At 36.0% G+C, this 19,661-nt stretch overlaps 1 protein-coding gene and 1 long non-coding RNA gene across 2 annotated transcripts in view; both read left to right on the forward strand.

Moving 5' to 3' along the window:
• The first annotated feature begins 1,504 nt into the window (after nt 1-1,504).
• LOC137397918 (uncharacterized) lies at nt 1,505-12,910 on the forward strand. The gene is made up of 3 exons (XR_010978929.1): nt 1,505-1,613; nt 2,579-2,612; nt 12,779-12,910. It is a non-coding gene; the product is annotated as an uncharacterized lncRNA (long non-coding RNA).
• A 113-nt stretch (nt 12,911-13,023) lies between these two features.
• Nucleotides 13,024-19,661, forward strand: part of LOC137398196 (uncharacterized) — a 43,732-nt gene continuing 37,094 nt past the window's right edge. The window contains exons 1-4 of the mRNA XM_068084302.1: nt 13,024-13,045; nt 13,600-13,655; nt 15,034-15,244; nt 17,340-17,557. Of these exons, the coding sequence (XP_067940403.1) occupies nt 13,024-13,045; nt 13,600-13,655; nt 15,034-15,244; nt 17,340-17,557 (507 nt within the window). The remainder of the gene's footprint in view (nt 13,046-13,599; nt 13,656-15,033; nt 15,245-17,339; nt 17,558-19,661) is intronic.

Consider the following 19,661-nt stretch of genomic DNA (forward strand, 5'->3'; position numbering starts at 1 on the left):
CACACAGAGACATAAACTAAATAAATATACATGTATGAATAAGCAATCATAATACAATAGGGAGTGATGAAGGCCCACGCGCGCAGTAGCAGGGCTAATCAAGGTGCAGGGACCGAGTTGACAATTTTCTTAATATAATAATGTTCACATATTAAGACCTAAATCCATCCCAATGAGTCAAGTAGATGCCTTTTTAAAGCAATATTAAAACGATTTGAATTTTCAATGTACCTGATCGATATTGGTAAGTCATTCCAAATACTGGACAACTGGTAAGTTACCTGTCGCAGTTACACTCTGCAGCATTGCCCCATGCTTCTAAACAATAAATTAGTTTACTGTTTATTAAACTGTTATAAAGCAATGTCAAAATGTCAGTTGGAAAAATTTCTGAGGCTTTGAAAATTATACCCATGTTTTTATGCAGTTGACTTCTCAAATAATCAATATGAGAAGACCAGTTTAATGAGTTGTCAATAACTACTCCTAAGAATTTCACATTTGTAACTTTATTTATTGGCTTTTCGTTGAATTTATTTTGATTATTATAACATTTGTTTTATCAATGTTAAGGGTTAGTTTGTTTGCAGGACACCAATTTTGAACTTTATCTAAAGCTGAATTGATTTCGTGGATATTATCATTTAATTTCTTGTTAGTAAAAACAGATTTGTATCATCAGCAAACAAAATAGTAGAGAAGGGTTTCGAATAATAAATAGAGAAGGAACAATGTAGGGCCAAGGATAGAACCTTGTGGAACCCCACATTCAATTTGTTGTAATTCTGATAGAGTAGATTTATTTAAATATACTGACTGAGTTCTATCAGAAAGGTAACTTTTAAGTAGTTTGACAGTGCTACATGAAAAATTATAAGCTGCAAGTTTTAAAAGCAAAATAGATTGATTTATGGTGTCGAAAGCCTTCAAGAAGTCAATAAAAATACCTAGGACAATGTTTTTTTCCATTTAAAGCAGAAAAGACTGATTTAAAAAATCGGTTAGAGCATTATGTGTGCCTTTCCCTTTTTGAAACCCATATTGATGTTTGGCTATAATGATGTGTGTTTCCAAATGGTTCAGCACCTGAGTGTTCATGACTTTCTCAAAAACTTTTGAAAAAACTAGTTGAGTTGATATAGGTCTATAATTGCTAGACACCATTTTTGATCCTTTTTTAAACAACAAGGTGATCTTAGCATTAGTTGCTAGAAAACTCGTTAACCAAGATGAAGACACTTCAGAGATTCGCCGATTGAAGCTAAACTGTACATCAAACTCTAGCGAAAAGCTGACTTTATCATTGGTCGAGTCACTGTTACAATTGTTATCATTGGTCGAGTCATTTTTGCAATTGTTTCTGCTAAATTAAAACCATGCATCAAAATTTAATTGTAAAAAGTGACTACATTTTTCCAACTTAGACAATTGTTGAGTGATTCACATTGTTAATCCTGTATCATGTCATCGTCTGATTTTTTGTAGGTGTGGCTCGCTCCACCAGTCCTGATCTCACTATGCTGCTGAACACCATTTCCATCGGATTAATTCTTTGTGTTTCCTGTGTTCTACCCAGCTTTGCAAATGTCATTCCGTGCACCACAGAGTCCTCTGTAAGTTCTAAGCCAGTAACCATTCCCTGACCATTTTGGAAACTTTAAAATTGGCAATAATTTGACATAAGCTAGCAGTCAGCAATCCTTGAATATGATTGGCTGATTCTACTTTGTTGTTATGTATATCACCATGATCTTTAGTAGCTTAAAACTTGAAATCAACAGGATTCACTATCTGATAGCCTCAGCTCTTGCAGTGAAACTTTAATACTTCTGATGTGGCTGCAAATCTTCTGCTTCAAATTACCCAAAACAGTTCCAAAGCTCTCTTCTTCTTCTGTTAGCCAATAATAATCTGTCTTACCCTTATGTTAGCCAATCACAACCTCTCTTACCCCTTCGGTTAATCATAACTTGCTGTTGCCTTCTGTTAGCCAATCACAACTTTTCTTACCCTTTTGTTACCCAATCATAACCTTTCTTACCTTTCTGTTACTCAATTATAAACTTTCTTACCCTTCTGTTGTTCAATCATATTCTCTCTTACCCTTCTGCTAGCCAACCACGACCTCTTACCCTTTTGTCAGGCAATCATTCTCTGTCGTACCCTTCTGTGAGCCAATCATAACCTGTCTTACCCTGCCGTTAGCAAATCATAACCTGACTTACCTTACTGATAGCAAATCATAGCCTGTCTCACTTTGCTGTTAGCAAATCACAACCTCTCTTACCTTTCCTGTTAGCCCATCATTACCCTTCTTACTTTGCTGTTAGCCATTCACAAGCTGTCTTTCGCTTTCTTGCCCCTGACAACTTAAAAACAGTTTAGTAGGAAAAATTATATTGTTGAGCAGGATTTGAGCAGATCTCAGGATTTACACTGTCTGTTTATATGTAGCAATGGTTAGCTATGGCACTGTTTTTTTCTTTGTGTACTTAGATCAAATAATCATACCAACAGTTGCGGGTAGATGTCTTCTGCTTGGCTACAATTTGTTAATGACAGTCTTTGATTTTTTTAGAAGACCATTTCATGTCTGGTTTCAGAAGACAAAGGTATGTTTTTAGTTCTATACAATCATAAAGTGTCTCGAATTTTATAATTCTTGTTTCACGTTTAGTACAGTCAAACATCAAGAAACTTATGTGTCTTAGAGACAGGTCTATATATATATTTCTCTCAATGTTGGTCAACCGCCGTTGTATATGTCAATCTATAGCTATTAAAATCTTGGAATATAGAAACCGTAAAGCAAAAGATTTGATCTACAATGTAGGTACCTCCCATTAGCCAGTCCGACACCTTACTAACTAAACCACACTAGCTTGATAGATTTGTTAGGTAATAGATGTCACTATCTGAGAGCAAATAGGCACGAGAAGCATCATTGAGAAGCGGTAGCTCCTATTAGTAAGATTACTCAAATTATCCATTGGTAATGTGCCAGGCTAATAACACATGGCAGGCAACTCTCATTACCTCTCATTGTTTATAAGCTGATTTCTAATACACGGGCAACGCCGGGAGGCACAGCTACTACATATATACATGTATATAGAAGCGTAAAATCCGAGCAGAGTGCTCATTGTTAAAATCAGTAAAACAGACTATAACTTTAGATAAAACTCTTCATTATTTATAGTTTCATGCTTGCAGTCAAAGTACCGTTCAAAGCTCTCAGCAAGCGTGAAACTATCAGTAATAAAATGCTTTATCTAATGTAATAGTCCGTTTTACCGATTATATATATATATATATATATATATATACTGTATTGTATATAAAGTTTTGTATACATTATATTAGGGCTGCACAACAATTAAAAAATTAATCGTGATTAATAACTGGTCTAAACCAGTTAATCTTCGATTAATCTTAGAATTAATCTCGCAAAAACCTGTATATTCGAAAACAAATAATACAGCTACATACTAGTTAATTATATTTGAGACAATTATTGTTAACAGAAGTACATGTTATGTACAATGTTTATAAGTTACAATGTGTTAGTTATGAATATGAAAGTAGTCCATGAAAGTCTATAATTAAGCCGGCCAAAAGTTAAGGCAGCATAGTTTATTTGTATTATCCCAATGAAGAAATGCCCTTTTCCTACATACAATATTGCCAGCTTTAAAAAATAGCCGCTCACAGGGGAGAGTATTGGCTGTAGTCAATAGTAGTAGTTATTGTCTGCGACAGCCGGTGATAAATTCTGAGCGGTATGATTAGAGTTAGTTAAATGATATTTAATGATGATATGCTGTGGTGGTAGGCAAATTCGTCTTGGCATATATTGCACTTCACATTCTTGTTTATGCTTCCAACATCGTCTGAAAATGCGTCAGCTAGTACGGAGGAAAATTTTCTGTTTTTATGTTCCAATAAAGTGTCGATCTTAAACTACTATTATTCTAAAGCTGAAATATGATTGTGATTTTTTTTTAAATCAAAAAACTTGTATAGTTTACATAAAAATGTTTTTAAAATATAAACAAAAAATAGACTGTAAAATATTAAATAATACTAAAATCGCTTTTGCTGCTATTATCTAGAAACATGTTCAAATAACTAACGACATGACACAGCTGCTTACAACTAGATAACTAGATCGACAGGCTTATTTTGTTGCATAAACAAGTTTTATGTTAGTGACTCACTTAGTGTTTTTATAGTTGAGTGTAAAATAATTGTGGTTGTATTTAATTGGTAAGAAAGTGTTGCTTGTCATAAATTAAATGGTAGTAACCTGCTATGTTAATGTTATATTTTGGTGGACGCTAGGCCACGTATTTATTTCTGATAAATTCGTGGCCATACGAATTTATCAGAAATAAATTCTGATAAATTTTTATAGTTCATACTCGCGTATAATTACTCTTATATATATTTTGAATATTGTGTCTGTTTTATTATGTGTTTTAATTGCATATAATTACTCTATATATTTTGCATATTGTGCCTGTCTTTATTATGTGTATTATTGCTAATACTTCGTTAGTTTGGCCGTAATTAAGCCAACGTGTTAGCGACTCTATAAATCATTTATTCTTATACGGTTTCCTACCTGGTTCCATTAAACCAGGGGTTCCAAGCTTTTGTTGCCTAGGTACCCGTTGGGTGTCTTATTGCAAAAAATGTACCCCTTTAGAAAACACAGTTCAATCAAGGGTATTATTGGTCTAACTTCATTAATATGACATGGGTGCATTATTGAAATGTGTCGCTTAAACAGGTAAAGAAATGTGGTATTGTGTGAAATTGCTATTTATTAAAATAATGATAACTATGCAGCACAACTTTTATACATCGCAGTGTTTTGTTACTTTCGCACTTTATTTTGGCCAGTCTAATGGGAAGGCTGTGCCTGCTTTGCATCAGTGAGCTGTTTGGTGGTCAGTTCAGTAACAGATAATGAAACTCTGAGGTCGTCATCAACATTTAGTCGTGAGCGATATTTGCTTTTCATGTACAAAAGTGAGGAAAACTTTTGCTCACACTTACAACTACTAGGAAATATGAGCAACACTTTTAAAGTTACCTCTGAAAGCTTTGGGTAGGATGTTACCAATGAGCACCAGAACTTGCTAAGAACGCAATCTTCAAATCTATCATGTGCACCAGAGTCATTGAAAAGGTCTTATTAATACGACCTTAATAATTATTAATATCATTATTATTAACTTATAATGATTTAATATTCAACTCTTCTTGCATGTCAATATCAGCTACATTTAACTTAAATGGTTTCTAGCCAACTTCAAATTTGTGTCATTCAAATCAGGAAAATGTTGTTGAAACTAGCAAGCTCGCTGAGAGAGGTGGTCTGCAACCAGATCTTTCATGAATAAAATTGAATCATGTGAAGGCAATACTTCTGACAAGCTATCAAACATCAAATGATCCAGCATTGACTTTCTCCACATCTCTAGTTTCATGATAAATGCTCTAAGCTCGTCTGTAAAATCAATTATGGTGGTTGAGCTTCCTTGAAGGGATGTGTCGGCAGTGTTTAATCTTAAGAAGATATCTCTCAGATAAGCAGCTTTCCATTTCCATTCTGAAGACCTTAACTTCTCACAGAATTGTGCAGCTTTCTCAGAAGTCTGTGTAGCAAAGAAAGCTGCAATCTCATCAATCAGTCCCACAAATCAATTCAGGACGTTGCCTTTAGAAAGCCATCTCAGTTCTGTGTAGTTAAGGAGGTTTTCATGATCTGCATCGCAACCTTGACATAATTGACGAAACAACCTTGCGTGTAGGGCCGATGCTTGCCTAAGTTTGTCTGAATGGCAAAACTAGTTGGCTTAAAAATGGTACCAATAATAGCTCTATAGCAGTGGTTTCAGCAAAGTTATTAATAATTAGAGCCAAACAAACCAAAAACTTATTAAGCTTATAACTTGTATTGTACCCCTTAGATTTCTAAAATGTACCCCTAGGGGTACTTGTACCCCAGGTTGGGAAACCCTGCATTAAACGGTCCGGGGAAAATATATGTAGTGTATATGGGAGCGCTCTCCCTAAGAGAGCAGAGTAGTCGCAGTTCCACAACTAATTTCCTTCGGAATAAAACAAACGAAAAACCGTACTCACTTCTCTTACAATTTATGCAACATTTATTACTATCTAGATCGTGCCTGAGGAAAGACTTGCCAAATCCTTTACAATATATTAAACAATACCAAAGAACCACATTATGATCATCACCTCGGTTGCATTTTATCTGAAAATTAATTGGCTCAACGCAGTTAATCGTGTATTTGTATTGATTGCGTTAATCGTTTAATTAACGCGATCATTGTGCAGCTATACATTATATATACATTGTATAGTATAATATTATATACAGTGTATATTATATATACATTGTGTAGTATCATATTATATACACTATGTATACATTATATAGTATAATATTATATATACATTGTATAGTATAATATTATATATATTATATGGTATATTATAAATACTTTATATACTATATTATGTTTTTTAACAGTTTTTATCTTTGGTCTTTACGTGATCATTAAATGTTAGGCTCTAAAATAGTCATCCATATAGAATGATTTCTTTAGTTAAACTGGTTGGAAGAGTCGATGGTCTTGACAAACATCTTTTGGCGCCTTTTTCTATTAGCAGCCTATTGTTCTATTAGCAGCCTATTGTTCTATTAGCAGCCTATTGTTCTATTAGCAGCCTATTGTTCTATTAGCAGCCTATTGTTCTATTAGCAGCCTATTGTTCTATTAGCAGCCTATTGTTCTATTAGCAGCCTATTGTTCTATTAGCAGCCTATTGTTCTATTAGCAGCCTATTGTTCTATTAGCAGCCTATTGTTCTATTAGCAGCCTATTGTTCTATTAGCAGCCTATTGTTCTATTAGCAGCCTATTGTTCTATTAGCAGCCTATTTTTCTATTAGCAGCCTATTGTTCTATTAGCAGCCTATTGTTCTATTAGCAGCCTATTGTTCTATTAGCAGCCTATTGTTCTATTAGCAGCCTATTGTTCTATTAGCAGCCTATTGTTCTATTAGCAGCCTATTGTTCTATTAGCAGCCTATTGTTCTATTAGCAGCCTATTGTTCTATTAGCAGCCTATTGTTCTATTAGCAGCCTATTGTTCTATTAGCAGCCTATTGTTCTATTAGCAGCCTATTGTTCTATTAGCAGCCTATTGTTCTATTAGCAGCCTATTGTTCTATTAGCAGCCGATTGTTCTGCTATATCTCTCTTCCAGCGTTATCAACTCTTCCTTAGTCCATACAATACCCTACAGGATGAAAATATTCGTTGGTCATAAAAATTCGTGATTTCGCGAACAGTCAATTTCGCGAATTATTAAATTCCGTGAATAGTTAGTTCTATTTTTAATCACAAGGGAGAATAACTACTGCATCAAATTGAAAACTAGTCTCTAGGCTAGTTTTTAATATAAATACTAAACGTACTTAAGTTCCAAAACATTTTTAAAATCATTGCCTGGGCTTTGAGCTAACACCATTGCCATTGCATCACATTTATTTACAAAATTATTCAAGGTTGTCACAAGATATGCAGAACGGCGTCATAGCGAAAATAGCCGCGAGGCAGAAGTACTAAACGTAGCCGAGTTCCAAAACTTCTGTAAAATCGTCGCCAGGCTTCGAGTTTTATTGCTATTGCAGCAAACTTTACAAAATTATTCAAGGTTTTTACATGTTGTTCGGCATGGCTTCATCATCGCAAAAAGCTCTCCTAGTCTTTTTACATTGAACTCAACTCCATTAATTTCAAATACCAAAGTTGAGGACGTTCATGATTCTGATCTGGGCATTATGGTATGTATTTGATTTGCAAATAACTGCATTAGTTAATTCTTTTGTTTAAAAACTGATCGCTTTCATTAAATACTTCAGCTAATGTTTTTGTACTTCCTTGACACTTGTTAATATTTTTTTCTTTTTTTGTGTTTACTGCAGATTGAGAACGAAACAACCTACTCCGATTACGAAAACTAGAGACAGAAGTAATATTCATCAAGGCAGAAATATTGGCAGAGAAGCAACCAGTCAACTTAGAACCCTTCATCGACAACAACTCCTTGATATCGCTGCAGCAAACATGATTAAATTGTATATTTTATTTCATGTGTAGATATATTATAATTTATTACAAACTTGAGTGTACAAATAAAATACTTCAAATACAAATAAAATTTTACAAACGATGAATGGAGTAAATAGAAACAGTTTAGTCATTATGGCGGTTATCTAGCGATAAAATTAAACTGGTACTCTTGATAAGTGAATACTAGCGTGTAATGGTGCTCTCTGACTAGTTATTTTGGTAATAGCAGCTTTGTCACTGTCTTGGGTAGATGTTAAAGGCGATTCTCTTGCTACTACATGGCTGGTAAGGAAGTTATCATCAGAAATCTCCTTGTGGCTTACTATTGTAAAGTTCTGCCGGCTGGCCAAAGATTTGTTCTCGTAAAGGCATTTTTGTTCCTTTTTTAAAACATATACTGTATATTCTCCTCGTTAGCAGCTGCGGCCACTTCTATCTCAATTTCAAGACCTCCCTGAATGATTGGTGATTTTCTAAGAATGACATTGTTCATTCAATTGTTTGTTCTTCCGTGTATGATGAAAAATCTCTCTCACACTAAACCAAATAATGAAGCGGTAAGGATGGAAAAATAAATATTGCGTTTTACCAAAGAACCAAAGTAAAATTCAACTCATTTAGTAAATCTGAAAAACTCATTACTTACCACAAATTGTTGGTTCATCAAAGGCCTCCAAATCTATGAATATTCGTGAAAACCTCTGAACGCGGCAAAGAATTTATAGCTTAGCACGATCCACCCGTAGTTGTAAGCTAAATAGAAAACCAAACGCGCAATGCGCGCAGCCATGCATGCGTAAGGTTTACTCTATTGGTAGACATAATAGAGTTAACTTTTCCTAGAGAGTGGCAGTTTTCAGCCGCGAATAAATTCATCCGCGAATATGCATGAAAAGACAATTTTCGTGAAATATAACTCAGCGAATAAATTCATCCTGTAGGGTAGCCTAGTGTGTTTGCGCCTGAAGATGTGTTTGCATCCCTTATACATGTATATAGGGATTCATGATTAGGGTCGGTCCTGGACAGTCGGTCCTAGGCAATTGACCTTACGGTGATTTGTCTAACGTTTGGTGATTGGTTTAACATCTAATGATTGGTGATATCGTATAGCTGTAGCTACAGCTATACGATATCGTTGCCATATGTGCTATATGACACATTGCCAATGGCTAATTTGAGCAGTCCAGTGTTCGTATTGCTAAACCTACCCTTTGTTAAACCCAATGCTAAGCCTCCCTTTCACAAGTTTCTCACCCTACAAAAGGAATCAACCGATACATATTTTTCTGTGATACATATTTTCATTGATAAACTTGACTTGCTACTAGACAGGCAGCGAACGACTACAGGCAGCGAACGACTACAGGCGATGACAAACTTTGAGATTTATATAGATACAGCAAGGTAGTCGAATGGTGCAGATGATCGGGTGTCCGGCTACTATATACCATTCTATATATGGCCGGACATCAGAGTTTGATTCCCGAGTGATGCTTTTTATCTTAACTTCCAAGTGTGGCTTTGGGCAGATGAATAGAAGGTTTGATTGAAGGTATAAAGTAGTTATGAAGTTAATAAAATTGTTAATAAGTTAATAGTTAATAAATTGTTTTAACAGTTGCTTTGCGTTGTACAAAACAGTCTGTGGCTATTTCAAGTCTTTCTGGTTTGTGTTGTACAACTCGCGTGTGGATATGTACAATGTATAGATGTATTGTATGTACATTGCATTGATTGCATTGTACAGTGCGCTAGTTGCTAGTAAATTAGTTGTTGGAAACTCCAGGTGAATGAGCTTAGACTGCAATTTTGGCTAATTAGCCGCCGAAAATCACTAAAAGGTGCTGGTCTGGTCACCCCATCTGTGTATCCTTTTCAACTTAAAACAGATAAGTTTCACCCTGCAAATGACAAATTTGTTTTGGGAGTTATCAGCTCTTACAATTCAATATTTTTCTCATACAACTAATACATTAGCCCTCTAACTGACTTTAAAAATTGTTTTAGCAGTCACTGCAACTCTGCGTTGTAAAAACATGGCTATATTTTTTATATGCGCCACCTCAGAATCCTCATCCAGTATCAACATACTGGTATAGAGTTAATAGCGTTCTGGGTTAAATAATGACCAGAAAAACTACAGGAGTAGCAATTTGGCTAGCTGCCATATCTGGAATGTTTTGCTTGGCAGTGAGTAGTATAAATAGAGTGCCATGTGACCTCTTCAATCACTGTCAACGTGGAGTATTAGTAATTAGTTTGACAGGTGAGACAAGCCGCATATTCGGAGTACGTAATCATAGAAAGGCATTTCTAAATATGCTTGTTTTTAAACTACATGGCTACGAGCACTTTTAAGGAACAAAAACTTTTGCGTGTATTCGGTAAAATCAGACTGTTCAACTTTTTTTAGTTCTGCCTCTTCCACATGCTAACAATATTAGACAACCTGTGTTCAAATCACAAATCTACGAACACTCGTAGTAAATGTCTCAACAAGCTTATAATAATAAAATGTTTAAGAAGTAATGCAGAGAATATTTTCTATAACATTTGCTATCATAAAAACCGTGTTCGTTCGTCTATCTGGAGCTACTATTTGAGGTTTGGAAAAAGATTGCTCTTAACAGGATTTGAACTCACGACTGTCAGCTTGGTAGACTGACAATACACCACCTGCACTAATCTTACTCCTTGCTGTTTATCGGAGTACTTACGCAGTTAGTTATTACACCGGAGGGTCTCTAAGCGTGTGTGTGACTGCCAGGGTGCTAGTGTTATTATAAATACATGATTCCTACTGACCATTTTTATTTTACCATCCTGTGTAGGCATATCCATAATGTATTGTTTATGATTTGTCATCCTTTAATGTTTAGTGTACCCTGTATTATTACCATGCATTGTCTCTCTCTGTTATAGTAATTAGCTCTGGTCACTATGTTTTTGTCTAATTATGATGAAAACTGCCTGTCCCTTCTGCCGTGTCCCTGTCGTGCCCATGGTCACTCCCTCTCTCTCAGCTCTGATCACTATGTTTTTGGCTAATTGTAAAGAAAACTGCTGTGTCCCTTCTACTGCTCTACAATAATCAAAACCACCGACTGCAAGGCAATAAGATAAATATGTATTGATCAAGAACATATATGAATACTTGTGATTCAATGTGGGCGCATAGCATACGAAGAACAACATGCCAGAGACTGCCAGCGATCCAGCCTCCTTATATACCATCTTGTTTCATACAGGCTCCATCCATCGGTCTCTCAGTCTGTCAGCGTCGGAGACCGTTTCTCGGTCGACCAGGTTCTCATCAAGCCGATGATCGGCCCAGTCGTGTCGTCAATCTTTGGGTTGTCGAGGCAGCTGGCTCTCTTTAACTTCACCTTAAAAAGCCTATTCGAGTTTAGACATAATTATGGAAACACAAAGAGAAAGTTCTAGGTTATAGCTTGTTATATCTTTTCATTTGGACTTTGTAATTATTATTTATAAATATTTTCAATGAGTATTTGATAAACCAGTTGGCAGCAGTTCAGTTATAATTGTCATATAGCTTCATACTGCCTATGTATAAAACAATCTATAACAATGGCATATGCTTAGAACAATCTAGAACAATAGCATAAGTACAGAACAATCTAGAACAATGACATATGTATAGAACAATCTAGACCAATAGCATATGTACAGAACATTCTAGAACAATAGCGTATGTACAGAACAATCTATAACAATGGCATATGTACAGAATAATCTAGAACAACAGCATATGTATAGAACAATCTAGAACAATAGCATAATTATGTATAGAATTATCTAGAACAAAGACATATTTATAGAACAATCTAGAACGATGGTATATGTACAGAACAATATAAAACAATGGTATACGTACAGAATATGGTATATGTGCAGAGCAATATAGAACAATGGTATATGTACAGAATAATCTAGAACAATAGCATATATACAAAACAGTCTCGAACAGTGGCATACGTACAGAATAATCTAGAACAATAGCATATATACAGAACAATCGCGAACAATGGTATATGTACATGTGCTGCCTACTAGTTGTCCTACTACTGTTTCCAGTCCAACTAATTGTCAATATGTCACCAATAGGTGTTACATTACCTCTAAATGGATTTGCTATTTCTAAGAATATATCTCTAACTGGAGTTGTTATTCTTTCAAATATATCTCTAATTGGAGTCGTTATTCCTTTGATTACATCACAAATTATTATAAATTTAGAAAATATAGGCGTATAAAGGGCATTTATACCAAACTATTTCTGACGTTTTTCTTGTAAAAATGTGTGCTATCACTGTTTTATCTATTGTTGTCTCATTAAAAATAAGCTACTTGTTACAAACTTATGCTAGTCCCTCCATATTAGACCATTTTATTACCTTTAACATGGTTGACTAACATTTCATAGTTTTCAGTGAATATGAAATAAGTTCCAGAGAGAATGATTGAATGCAAGCTCAAGAAACAGCTTTATAAATTCTCTCAAGGTCTGGTTTCATAATCTCGCTGTTGCTGTCCTGTGTCCTTTGATTGTTTGGTAAACTCATCAGTCTACCTCTTTTGCAGATGAATGCTCTGGTCAAAGTAATATTAGAATAGAAAGGAGCGTATTCTCTCAAGTCGTCAATCACACTGGCCTTGTGTTCAAGAGCCCTTGTAATGACTTTAACAGCTTGACGATTTCATGGAATGCTCCATCCGCTCAAGGTAGGCTTCAAGGTGCCCAGGTAGCCTCCTCAGGCAAATAGTCAAGCTGAAGCAAGTTTACTATTGGTTGATTTATGCCATGAATCGAGACCTACTGGTCTAGCATGCTTGAACTGCAAACAACAGGTTGGGGTTCACTATCCATGAAAGGACCTTGGTGGAGACAGGAATAACATCTACCCTTATAAGACATGCGCAACTGGGCCTGTCTTTTGTGGAAAAGTCTCTTTTCCAATCATTTTTATTGTGACCAAATTTTATCAATTTTAATCTTGAAACAATGGTGAGAGAAAAATATCTATACTTTCTAACAAAATATTGTAAAATTTGACAAGAGTTTTAATTATTTGAATCTGCCAATAAAGTGAAACATCATAAATTTTAATTTTTTTGTCAGATGACTTGATCCTTCATATGATTGAATTTGAAACACCAACAGAGAACATTACTGACCTTTGAGAACAGTTATTTCATGTCATACCCATTTATATTAGTATTGTCTAGAAGGTCATAAGGTCATGTCAGTATTGTGTCAAAGGTCATAAGGTCGCATATCATTTTAGTATTGTGTAGAAGGCCGGAAGTGGATCTCGCAATTGTCTCCATAGCTAACGTTATAAGATAGGATCTCACTCTGCATTATTATTATTATTAGTATAGCTGTATTTATCCTCTTTCAGACTTGTATGACGCAGAAGGGTATATGCTGAAAATCTATCGTTACTTGGATGGCAGGGTAAGTACAGGTGCCAATATTAGTAAAATTATCCCTCATTGGTCTTAATTAAAGACTTGTTTGTAATTTGCTATTGGTCACTTGAAATCAGTTCCTCTGTCAATTGATCACTTTAAATTGGTTCCTCTGTCAATTGTTACGTAAGTTGGTGGTTTCTATCCTAAGGTATTAGCCAGCGCAGGCATTTATAAATCACTCAGATCATGCCATGCAATACCACCTTTATTTTGTTCATTCAGCCATTAGAGTTGACACTTTTCCAAATAAAGTTAATTTTAACAAGCTAGGCCACCATTTTGAAATACTGTAGTCAAATATAACACAGCATACTATTGACTAATAAAGTGCACTGCCATTTTTGTACGATGATAACAGCCTATTTATATATGGATGGAAATATTCTCACTTTTAGCTCTTACGAAGGTCACTAGTATAAATTACAATATTTTTGTTGATACCAGTTACTGGCACTCTGTTAATATCTGGAGTTGCTGACTTTGTCTATTTTTAGCTCTGCTGCTCATTTCACAATTGTTTTGACCTAGGAAGTTTAAGTTCTGGTATGTCCGGTGTTTCTGGTATGTCCGGTGTTTCTGGTATGTCCGGTGTTTCTGGTATGTCCGGTGTTTCTGGTATGATCAGTGTTTCAGTACCTGTCTTACGGTTTATTCGCCTTGCAGTAATAGACATTATGGAAGCGGCTATTGAATCTACTTTACTACAATGGACCCCTGGGTTACATCGTACCTGTCTTACGGTTTATTCGCTTTGCGATGTAGAACAAATAAGGCCATGAAAATGTCGTAACAAGAGGTTTAATGTCGTAACAGTGAATATTACGGCATTAGACCACTCGCTACGGCACTTTCCTCGCCACACAACATAACAAAAATGTCTCACAGTTTGCACCGCGTACGTTGGAGTTGTGAAGATGCCGCTGTGCTATTTGCTGAAATCCCTCCCACAACACCTGAAAGAGTTGCGATGCTCTCTCTCTCATTTCAGTATTAATCGTGTTTCGTAAAGGCTTGATTGTGCGTGATTGGAATGATATCGAATTTATTGTAATATTTAATATATTATTTACTACAAACTTTAAGTTACTAAGGTTAATATACTATTTTGTTGCTAATTTTTACGATGTAAATTTTATATACAGTAAATGTGTATAAAATTTTGATGCTTTTTTACTGGATGGGTGTGTTCGCATAAGATTATTACTATGGGCGTCTATACCCCTCTATATGACATTTTTGCCTCATGATCCCAACACCAGAACTAATTAATATCTTATGATGAGGCCCTCTGTATTTTTGTTTTGATCAGAATGACCGTCAGACACCGGGTTGCATTGTTGACCAACTTACTTATTTTACAGAGCCTTGAGTTGTGTCGGGTGCTCAATGTGACCAGTAATGAGAGCAGCGTCAGTGTCTCGGATGCTGCTGTTACTTTCAACTATACTATCGAAGAAATTGCATCCGGTGATGATGTTCTCTATAGCTACGAGATCTACACACTTCCCTTGACGTCTCCGGAACCTTCTAGGTTTTCTAGTAATTACACTCAGTCATTGTCAACCGTAACAGGTAAATATAGCTCAGCGTCCGCAGATGATTTGCAGAATCATCTGGGATATAGTGGGAACCAGCCTTTACTCTGCTGGTAACCAGCAGATAAATCCAATAAAACATGTTTATTAGGTATAAAATATGTTTTGTTTTCAGGCAAATGCACGGTTATCGTAGCCTCAGAACATTAAACTGTTAAAACGATCTCGCGGCCATGACTTGTGCTGATGCATTGAATGAATTTATCCTTTGTCGAGAGGTTTACCCAACTCCAGTACCATAGCATAGTCTAATCAAGGCAAAATGTGCCCTAAACCTCCTCAGATTTTGAGGGGGACTCAAATTGAGTTTGAAGGTTTCATGTATGCCAAATTCTGCATCTCCTACAAGTAGAGAATCTAAAGACACCTTAAGTTATCTTAAGTTGTAAGACTATCCTATACTATGCTATTTATGCATATTTCAAGTCATATATATGTGTACGACTTGAAACGAGTGAATGAAAATGTCTGTGGTGAAATATGAAAATTATATGCATATGAAATTATATGTTCAGAATTTAGCCCACATAGCAATTAAAAACATATTTTCACATGTTTAGTTTAGATATTTGAAATGAGAACCAAATGAGGGTTAATTTAATTTATAATTTATGGTTGTTGACTAAATTCACCACAGGGGTCCTTTAGTGGGATATTGCCGAGGATGAGGCCGGGCCGGGCCGCAGTCTACACACACAAAAAAACAACAAAGGTCCACGTAGCTATGAGAAAAAAACAAAAGTATCCACCCAAATATCTCACCAATCTGATGAGCAGCACACACAAAAACCAAACCAATCGACAGATCCACCCATCATGTCAAAATATTCCAAGTTTCAAGTCATGTCTTGCATAACTCACCTTATGGTTTCTCAAAACTTGTCCCAAAGTCCCTATTAATTTGAGACTGTCCAATATACGTTTTAGAAATGGTCGCCGCTAGCCTAGCCTAATATCCTGATTCAACATCTTAGTAACTATCGGGGCATTGCTGAGTGCTCCCGATCTTTTTGAGTCTCTCTTTTAGCAATGCCCCGATAGTTCGTGAGACGTTGAATCAGCACGTTAGGCTAGGCTAGCGGCGACCATTTCTAAAACAGTTATCGGACAGTCTCAAATTGATAGGGACTTTAGGACAAGTTTTGAGAAACCATAACGTGAGTTGTGCAAGACATGACTTAAAACTTGGAATATTCTGACATGATGGATGGCTCTGTCGATTGGTTTAGTTTTTGTGTGTGCTGCTCATTGGATTGGTGAGATATTTGGGTGGATACTTTTGTTTTTGCTCATAACTACGTGGACCTTTGTTGTTTTTTGTGTGTGTAGACTACGGCCCTGATTCGGCAATATCCCACTAAAGAACACCTGTGAAATTCACAATGAGTAACAATTCTGCGAATGAAATTTTTAGGTTTCCAACAAAGTGACCCGGTCATTTCGCACACCACTATAACTTACTAAAGTAAAGTTAGCTGCTCCAATATTTCACTTTTTTGTATCAGAATCTGAGAACTCTCATTTTTTGCCTTTAACATCGACCATGTATTCAGCTACTATTGAGTAAACGATCTTTTTCGGAAACTACATATATAAATGTGAGTGTTTGCCTATTCAGTTATAGAATAAAATCTGGCTATAAAATATTCACTTCGCAGAGGATTTGATCTTGAATCTTCTAGATCTGAAGTCCAGCTTCTTGAACCACTCCACCATGATCGTTCAACTAACCGAGCGATGAATGATCGTGAGGACATTCATTACATCGGTTAAAATACTCAAAGCGCTTGGGGTCATTAACTAGCACAGTTGATGTAAACTTAGCAATTATTAAGCTGGTTTCAAATGCACTTTTGTTTTAGTAAAGATTTGGATTACTAGCTTACTAGGTAAGTTTCTCAAGTTCATTGGGTGATTATTTTATTACCTGTTCAATGGCCGGCATTCAGCTAGTATAAGTATATTTCATGTATAGACATTTTAGTAAACATAGTAGCTGTAGCCCTTGTTGCGCTCATGCCGCTTGTTTCCATGCATGTTTATCTCATATCGTAACCATTTTGGTGTTTCAGCTTCTCCGCAGATTTATGATGAGGAGACAATGAACTTAACATCGTCAAATCCGATACCTTATCGTATTATTGGACGCTTCAGGAGGGCCAGTCACTATCCCACTCTCAGCAAGGATAATAAATTCAGTCGCTACTGGGTGCTACTCAAGAACCCTGAGACTGGGTCAATTATTAAAGACTTTATGAATGAATCATTTATAACAGCTGAGAACATTCCAGTAAGTGATTAGAACAGACTCTTTATATTTCCATTCCATGGTTATTTTGCAAGTTTGCGTCATTTGTGAGATGAAAATGGCAAAACCAGCAAGTTTTATTAAAGGAAAAAGGAGTTTTATTACTCAACAATTTTTGTTGGATGCCTCATGCTTACGAAAGATGAAAACGGCATTTGCAAAAGATGCTCTAGAAAATGTCGTACAAGCTATTCCATTTTAAACATTTTCTACATTGTATAAAGAAAGCGGGCTGCTAAGCAAGACAGGAATGCGGTGCTATGAGCTCTTGTCTAGAAACCTTATCTTTTTTAACAAAGAGCCCACCTTAATCTACAACATGAGAATGCCCATAGAAACGCTTATCTCACCGTAACTCAAAGTGCGAACCTAGGGCTGTTTAGTGCGCACTTAGGGCAAATCCAAAACTGCATCACCCGTACATATGAAGCCAAGGATATGTGGAGGATATTGAAACACTTATCTCACGGTGACTCAATGTGCACACAACTCCAAATTCATATCATCAGTACAATGGAAGACTAGTGTATGTGGAGAAACCATACATCCTACAGACTCTGCAGTCCTTACCATATCAAGATGGTCAGAGTAGACATATCGAGTTATCTAGGTGGCAAGTTGTTGATTAGTCCAGTCATTGTCCATAACCAAAGTTTGAATTTGTAAGAGATCGATCTTGGCTACTTTTTACCATGAGTATACTTTTTACCATCAAAGGACTAACTGTAGCAACCATAAAACAGTGTGTCAAGGTCAGTGGCAAGAATTGTGTCAAGGTCAGAAGCAAGATAGGCTATTCAATCTTATTTGTCTGCAAAACTGTCAGCCATATTTATTGGTCCCCCTTTTCCACTGACTTTAATTTCTGTTCATTTTTGATAGCGTGATGTCAGTCTATGATAAGGTTTTTATTGATCTTCTAATTTATCTTATAATTTAAATTATCAAGTGTACTTGTGACATAGCTAGTAACTTATTAACACGAACAAGCTGTTAGAGGGTCGGCTAGACCTGAGGCTATGCTGCTGCCAGGAGTTCGTGTGTCGATATTAAGTTAACCTTTTTATTTATTGTGATAGTTGTAAAAGATGCCCCCCCCCCCCCCCGCAGCTACCACTGCGTCTAGTATTTTAACTGATATATGGCTCATTATTGCATGTATACTTCTGACTGTTGGCTTTGTTTGTCAGCTCTACCCAAAGTGAATGAGTTGTGGGTTCTAAACAGGCTACAGGTAGCATGTAAACATAACGTAGTATGAAATCATCTGCTATGACTGCAACACAAAGAAAAAATACATTTGCCAGATATAACATACAATTAAGTCCATTGGACGTTGTGTCACCTTTGTTTCGCCACATACCAGTATACGTCTGGTGGAGGTTGCCAACCTCAGGTACTGGTTGGCGGTAGGCACTATGAAAAGGTTTGGTGTACCAGTTAGGTTCCTTAAGTTGATTGTTAAGCATTGAGTTGGCTTCGAAGAACCGAACCTGTTACTCATATTTGGTAATAGCATTGTTGTGCACTTTGGTTCCATGGTTGATGTTGCTTTGCATAGTTGACAAGTACTTGCATCCTATATCCTTGATAGTACTTATTGGCATTGCCAGATTGTCTGTGTGCAATGTAGGACCTTTCTTGAAGAATAGCCTTCCACATTTTTCAATACCAAAGATCATAATGTCCTTGCTGTATACCAAAAAAGGTTTTTCTTATCCGTGCAAAGCTGGACATTCACCTAGTATATGTATGTATTGTATGTATATGTATGTAGAAATGGATTTGTATAGATCTATATATATATATATTTTCAACCTCTAACCAACAAATTGTGGTAAGTTATGAATTTTTTAAACTTGAAGAACTGCAGGAGAGATTTTTTCAATGATGCCGGGCCGAATTCCGAATAACTTGTGACAACCTTGAATAATTTTGTCAAGAAGTGTGATGCATTGGCAATGGGCTTAACTCAGACCCCCGACTATGATTTTAAAAGAGTTTGGAACTCGGCTACATTTACTGTACTCATTACATTTACTCAGCTGTACATTTACCAACTCTGCCTAACGGCTAGTTTTTAATT

The sequence above is a fragment of the Watersipora subatra genome, chromosome 6 (assembly GCF_963576615.1).
Source record: "Watersipora subatra chromosome 6, tzWatSuba1.1, whole genome shotgun sequence".
Lineage (NCBI taxonomy): Eukaryota > Metazoa > Bryozoa > Gymnolaemata > Cheilostomatida > Watersiporidae > Watersipora > Watersipora subatra.